Genomic DNA, 7,747 nt, shown 5'->3' on the forward strand with positions numbered 1-7,747 from the left:
TTCCTGAAAATACCGTACATTTTCGAGATCTATACCACCGGGACCCCTTAATTCCGACTGGCAAATTATAAAAAAGAAGTCAATAAAACGGAAGCAAACCTTAAACTATGAGTACTCACAGAGAATGTTTTTTGGAAGTTAGTAGAATGTATCATGCGAATACTAAAAAATAAAGAATAATAATAAATGCAAATAAATAACACCTTGTTGTTACTAGAAAATAGAAATTTAGTTATTTTTCCACAAAACATTCTCTAGAATCCCTCAGCAAAATTCCCAAATACCCATAACTAGGCAGCACTGTCTGAAGAAAAGGGTGTGTGTAAATGTGCGTGTATGAGTGCACACGGATGGAAAGTTCAAACGAAGCACTGATAAAGTAAAGCACAAAAGCAGTTTAAGAAACAAAAAAAGTAGCAAAGCGTTAAGTTGCAGCAGGATTTATTTTAATACGATATTCTATGTGAAATTAAATAAAAATTAGTGTATTTGCAACGAAGTTTACTGGCACCAATAATTTCAGTGATTGAGTAAGGCAACAAGAAAATCGTATTGTTACAAAACGGAAGGGAAAAGTGAAAAGAGTGTACCATAAGCGGTAGCAGCAGCACGCAAAAAGTGGATTAGGAAAACAACAAAAGATTGTGCTGGGGAGGAGCTGAGTGTGTTGCAGAAGTAAGGTAATAAGAAAAAATGCCTGACAAAAGAATTATATGCAATCGTTTGTGTGAATGTGTAAGGTGACTGCATCCAGCGCGCTGCAGCGGTGTGCCACTCCTGGTCGGTTGGTCTGAGTATGTGCATATATGGTAAAATTGTAAATATCACTAGTGAAGTGGAGAGAAGAGCGTTGCACTTTTGTAAAACAAAAATCTTAAACACTCCTGACTTTAACAAACAACAACGAGCGCACTTGAATCACATCATCTACGAAAAGCTGGAATGAAAACGCTGGTGCCACACTGTCGCTTCCGCCACCTACCCTCTGTAGCTTCGTGGCGCTCTCTGTGGTTGATGTTGTTGGCATAACTATTGGTATAGGTACTACGTTGTGACAGTGGCGATGATTATGACGCCGATACTAAACTTAATTGCGTTCGTTACGAAAATAGAAAATTTGGCCGGCAATAATCTAGGTTCCCCCCTCCGCATGACGGCTAGTTTCGGGGGCAGAAATAGAACATTATCGCTGCCACTACAGTCGCTGGCACTATTATGCTTTAGCGTCCAGGGCGGTGCGCTTAACTCCTCTCCCCTACAATACATAGTATCTATTTCGGTGGATGTGCCGCTTTTAAGTTTTGCGAATCATGTCGCCGGTGGCCCATAGTGTCTGTAGCCATTCACTCAAACAGATGCCCATTATTCTTCAGTTTTTATTACTCTTTTGATTTGTTGAGTTTTTTTTAGTGTATGGTTTTCTCATTTGTTGTTTATGTAGGTGTGTTTTTATTTCCTTTATCGCTTAGATTTAATAGCATTTTTGAGGTTCATTGAATTTTTTGCATTGGGTGCAGTTCTGTGTATATCAAAGTCATGGTTTGTGCTATTCTTTAAAATTTTTAGGTGCTTTATTTGCGAATACCCACTGAAACATTTCTTCTCATTGTTTAAGCAATTTTCAAGGGGCAATTTCACTATTAATCATTCATTTTTAAATATCTATTGCGCACAGCCTTTAACGACATGAATTAAGGGATTTTCGTTTATAAATTTATAAGTAAAAGCGTATGCGGACCTTGGCGTTCCTATTCTGATCCCTGATATCTTGATATAAGTTGCTTGACAATATGAAGCCGTCTCGACTGATTTGCCGTTATATACATATTTCTAGCTGGCAACATTAGAACGATCTCGGGGAATTTCGAGTATAAATATGTAGCATAAGCCTATGGAACACCTAAATAGATTATTCAGAACTTACTGATTATGTTAAATATCCGAAAGCTCCAGGAGTGTGTAGAGCGTGTTTAAATGCACATACATATAGCTTACCTTATTTGGGGACAGTTAAAGCATAGGCTTCAGACTATTTGGTAATCAGCCTTTACTAAGACAAGGGCTTTGAGTTACGTTTCATATATATATTTGGTTGGGGAAAAAGTAATGTCGTATTTTGTCAATTGAGCGCGACATTTAAACATATCTTGCGTTGTACTTATTGCATCGGGTCACATTAAACGGCGATTTGAAGACGACAATCTGTACTACAAGTGTCTCTTTGACGTCAAAGATGGAGTCCACCAAGCAAGAAATTTATCATATTTTACGTTTTTGCTACCTTAGAGGTAAAAATGCAACGAAGGCGGCGGCAAAAATTTGTGAAGTTTATGGGCCTGATACTGTAACGATTCGCACAGCACAGCGTTGGTTCGATCGATTTCGTTCTGGTGTAGTAGATGTCGAAGATGCACCCCGTACTGGTAGGCCAATCGCCGTAGAGACTGATAAAATCGTTGAAATTATCCAAAGAGACCGACATGTGAGCATTCGCTCGATTAGTCAGGAACTAGGTGTAGACCACAAAACAGTTTGGAACCATTTGCAGAAAATTGGATTCCAAAAAAAGGTGGATGTTTGGGTGACACACGTGTTGACGCAAACAAATCTCTTGAACCGAATCAACGCTTGCGATTCTCTGCTAAAACGGAACGAACTTGACCCATTTTTGAAGCGGAAGGTGACGGGCGATGAAAATTGGATCACGTACGACAACGCCAAGCGAAAAATATCGTGGACGAGAAGCGGCGAGTCGGCCAAGTAGTCAATAGGAATGGTGTTGTGTTCCATCATGACAACGCTCGTCTTCACACATCTTTGATGACCCGTCAGAAGCTAGGTGAGCTCGGATGGGATGTCCTATCGCACCCACCATATAGTCCGGACCTGGCACCAAGTGACTATCATCTCTTCTGGTCCATGCAAAACGCCCTTGGTGATACTAAGTTATCCTCAAAAGAGTCTTGCGAAAACTGGTTGTCTGAGTTTTTGCAAATAAGGAAGCGGTGTTTTATAAAGGGGGGATAATGAAGTTGCCTTCTAAATGGCAACAAGTTTGCGAACAAAACGGGGCATATTTGACTTGAATCGGATAATTCTAAGTACGTTAAATAAAGCATCAAATTTCGATCACAAATACGACATTTCTTTTTTCCCAACCCAATACATATACATATATTACTTATTTAAATACAAAAAATAATTTGCGCTTACAACCTTTTTGGGTGTTTGGCCGAGCTCCTCCTACTACTTATGGTGTGCGTCTTGATGTTGTTTTATAAAAGGTTGGGCCTACAGTTTTAAGCCGTTTTTAGTACTTAACCGAATTTAGGTGAAGTGAATACCAATAAAATATCGCTCTTGCATTAACACCCTCAAGTTGGACTATGAAGAACACACAGACGCTTAATCTTTGAAGCCGAATAAACAGTAAGATATTTCAGAGTAATGCATTATTAGTAAAAATTAAATATCAATCATAGAAAAACGCTTTTTTATATTATTCCAAAGAATAGATTCAGTTGCCGTTTCTTGAACTGGGAGGAAGGTTACACAAGAGAGCATTGACCTAAGTTTGCAGTACAATGGCAACGGATTTGTAAGAATAGATCTTGTATAAGAACTGATTATACGATATTTAAAAGATACACAAACATCTCCTGTGTGAACATTCAGGCCTTGAGGGCCCATAAGACTTATAACGAAAGTATATGGTGCGGCAATTACCAATATCCTCGGTAGAACTTTTGGTTTTAACAGAATTATGAAACTTACTTATTATTTCTGCATTAAAAATGGTACATTATCTAACTTCGCTAATATAAAAGCAGCTGTTTCTTGCACTGCATTGCCTTCAGTATTCATAAAAGAATCATATTCTATCTAAAGGGTCCAATTACCCTATGGTCAGAAAGTACCGGGAATGTTTAAATAAATCACAACAGAGTTAAATTGCAGGCAAATTTATTTTATCTCCTTCAAAATATGTCCCGTCTGAAGCAACTCGTATGTGTTAATGGTTAACCCAACAGTTAACCCAGTCCTCCATGCACCCCTGGTAGGCCGACGAAGGGATGGCCTTCAGCTCCTTCGTCGCATTCTCTTTGATCTCCTCTATGGACTGAAATCTCCTTCCACGAAGTGGTAACTTCAACTTGGGAAACAAAAAGAAGTCGCACGGGGCCATAACAGGTGAATACGGTACTTGCACGATGGTATTTAGTTGGTGTTTGGTCAAATAATCTAGCACAATTTGGGCTCGGTCCGCTGGCGCGTTATCATCATGCAAAATTCAAGAATTGTTTGCCCACATATCCGGCCGTTTGCGACGTACAGCATCTCTCAAACGCTTCTAAACGGATAAATAGTGACAGATGTGTGTCTTACCGTCCTACCAATAAAAAATATGGACCGGTTCCCACGTGCGCGGTTCATTTAAATTAAACATACCCGGTACCTTTTGATCATAGGGTATAATTTTTGCAAACATTTCTCTTTAAGACTAGATATTTTATATACCATCGTGCATATGCTGATTGATATATACATATGTACATATATGCACTCCTGATTGCCAAGAAATACCTCGTTGTTTGTAAAAAGTTGGAAATAATTTGTTCACGTATAAAAATTGTACCATGTTTATCATTCTTACTCACATGTATGTATGTATGTATGCATGTTCAATTGCCACCAACGCTGACACACTAGCGACACGCATTCTGACAGTCTATGAAAAGACAAGCGATAAAGTGGCGATATGCTTAAGTGGCGAATTGTATTTAATTAAATGTACCACCTCCTCTACCGCTTTAAACAACAACAAAAACCCCATTGTCCAGCTACTGTAACTGAAGTTTAATTTATTTGATTACACAATGTTTACTGACCATAGCGACTTGCATTCATACATATATTTCTACAGACATATATTTAACGTATTTTCCGTTTTGCCTCTTGCGCATATTGCAGATGTCGACAGGAAGACCCATTAAATGTGTCGTCGTTGGTGATGGCACCGTTGGCAAGACATGTATGTTAATATCATATACCACAGACAGTTTTCCCGGAGAATATGTGCCTACAGTGTAAGTGCGGTAACTTTAGACAAAAATCATGCTATTTAAATGCATACATACATATGAATGTATATATGTATATTTTTTATAATTGTATGTTTTATTTTATAACTTCTCTTTGTTACGTTTTCTAGATTCGACAACTACTCTGCGCCAATGACTGTTGACACAATACAAGTTTCGCTTGGCTTATGGGATACGGCGGGTCAAGAAGACTATGATCGCCTGCGCCCGCTCTCCTATCCACAAACTGATGTATTTCTTATATGCTTCAGCGTGGCCAGTCCATCTTCATTTGAAAATGTCACATCGAAATGGTATCCAGAAATCAAGCATCACTGCCCCGATGCACCGATTATATTAGTCGGTTAGTAGGATAAAGTACATTGTGATTAAATCGTTGACTTTAAACTAATGTGAATTTTTCTTTAGGTACAAAAATCGATTTACGCGATGATCGCGAAACCCTCAGCGCGCTGTCCGAACAGGGATTGGCACCGTTAAAACGTGAGCAGGGACAAAAATTGGCGAATAAGATACGCGCCGTCAAGTATATGGAATGTTCTGCACTCACACAAAGGGGACTCAAACAGGTATGTCCCAGCGATGAAATATTTAAAATTAATTATACTAAAGCAATGTACTCTTTTTAGGTATTTGAAGAAGCAGTGAGAGCTGTACTCAGACCAGAACCACAAAAGCGGCGTCAACGAAAGTGTATAGTTATGTAAGAAATATCTCCTTTCTATAGTGAACCAAAACATCCAAAATTAACAAAAGAAAAGTAAATCACTCACATACCTTTGCAACATACACAAACACAATCAAGGAGTCAACTCATCTAAGCAAAAACAGCTCGAATATTTATTAACAAACTAAAATAAGTAAAAAGTCGACAATTATCAATTTCGAAGGCATCGACAACTTGTTAAATGTATTGTGCAATTGTGTTTGTTTTTTAAAAGTCTTTTAGCCTTCTTTCAATGTCTGCAAAATCACGAATCTTTTAGCTTCCTTACAAAACTATGGAAATAGCGATTCCAGACGACAATATCAATTTGCCATTAATCATATATCCGTGTGCTGCGTTTTTTGAATCGAATTTCAACAATTGCAGCTCTTTCGATTGGAGCAGATATAATTAAAAAGGAAAACAAAAATTATCTGCCTTTAAGTAAACTTTTAGCAGCTAAATTATGCAGCTAGTATTTGATTTAAACATAGTGTATCCGTAGAAGCATTGTCCAAGGCAGTTAAGTGTATAAATACACGCACACAACTGGTTTGTATTTGTCATAGACTGCATCTGGGCAAAGAAAAATAGCTTATCTAGTCAATTGATTAATAAGGAAGAAAAAATGCGGAAGCTAAAAAAAGAACTAAGTATTGAAAGATGTGGAATAAGAAAAAATATTGAACAAATAAATAGATGGTTGATCACTTTAAGGGATACCGACTTGAGCTTAGACAAACGAAACTGTCACTATGTGTTGTGACTTACCAATTTGTATGACCTACTTTAGTTAATGCCTCATTTTCTTTTCTAAATGTGCCCATATTTTTACATACATCTATAGAATGTTGCACAAATCTCCTCTTTATTAGTAAACGATTAGGATTTTAGTTTCGTTAAAAAAAAAAACTATTTCAGCTAATGAACAATCGCTGCTCTCTCGCCGAAGCAGTGAGCTATAACACTCAATTATGCATTTTATATTGTTAATCTCAAATTATTATTATTTTAGTTTAGATATATGTATGTATGTACTAAAGATGTATGCCGCAACTAAACACTAACGACTGTTTTATGCAAAATGTATATTTTAATATAATCCTTTTTTTAATTTGTCCTTATTCTATTTATTATATGTACGTATTATGATTTCGTTATTGCTAAACAGTTACTATTTAGAAAGTGAAGATATAATGTAATAATCTATTGAAAATTCGCAACTCGAATACAATTAAATTAACTCAAATAGCAGAAAATATGTAATCTCTCCTCTATCTTCTGCATTGGCACACTCATTCACTACTCCAACTTTATAATATAATATTTTACATCTTGAATACAAATTTTTGAAATTGTAACCTCAAAGATTTTGAAACATGTATTTGAATGTTATTTGTAATTTTGTATGAGTATAATGAAAAAGAGAAAAATAAACACATATTTACTTTATATAATATTGTAATAATAGTAAAAAAATCAAAAATAAAGAAAGTGACGGCAGTGAAGTAGATTTAATAAGATACGTATAAAAAATGGACGAGAAGAGTTACTGTGAAACGAAGCGAATATATATTCAAGTAAATAAAGTGAAATGAACAAAAGCTGACAGTTGATTAATTTGGCTATTTTGTTGTTGTAACAGCATAGAATGTCGCCCACAAATATTTATTTAATAATTTATTATTTAGTTATTCATTACTTCTTTATTTATGGAGACACCCTACGCTCCAATAGGAGTTAAACATAAATAAATACATTTTTGAAGCACGTTCGAACATTGATGTAACCTCGTTATGTGCACAATTTAGTTATGGGTAGGTAGGTGAAATGGTTGAAGTGGCACTCCTCAAGTGGCACTTGATGCCATTATGAGACCTCCAACTTAGTTATATATTTTGTTAAAACCTCAACATTCGCGCAAGTTCTGCAATTCACA

At 36.5% G+C, this 7,747-nt stretch overlaps 1 protein-coding gene across 1 annotated transcript; it reads left to right on the top strand.

Annotated features, from left to right (window-relative positions):
• The first annotated feature begins 378 nt into the window (after positions 1-378).
• On the top strand, positions 379-7,428 carry LOC129252886 (ras-related C3 botulinum toxin substrate 1). Its single transcript, XM_054891025.1, has 5 exons — positions 379-680; positions 4,972-5,087; positions 5,213-5,445; positions 5,511-5,671; positions 5,732-7,428. The coding sequence occupies exons 2-5, from the start codon at positions 4,972-4,974 to the stop codon at positions 5,807-5,809; spliced, it is 588 nt and encodes a 195-aa protein (XP_054747000.1). The 5' UTR covers positions 379-680; the 3' UTR covers positions 5,810-7,428.
• Positions 7,429-7,747: the final 319 nt, after the last annotated feature.

Source organism: Anastrepha obliqua, chromosome 1 (assembly GCF_027943255.1).
Source record: "Anastrepha obliqua isolate idAnaObli1 chromosome 1, idAnaObli1_1.0, whole genome shotgun sequence".
Taxonomy (NCBI): Eukaryota; Metazoa; Arthropoda; class Insecta; order Diptera; family Tephritidae; genus Anastrepha; species Anastrepha obliqua.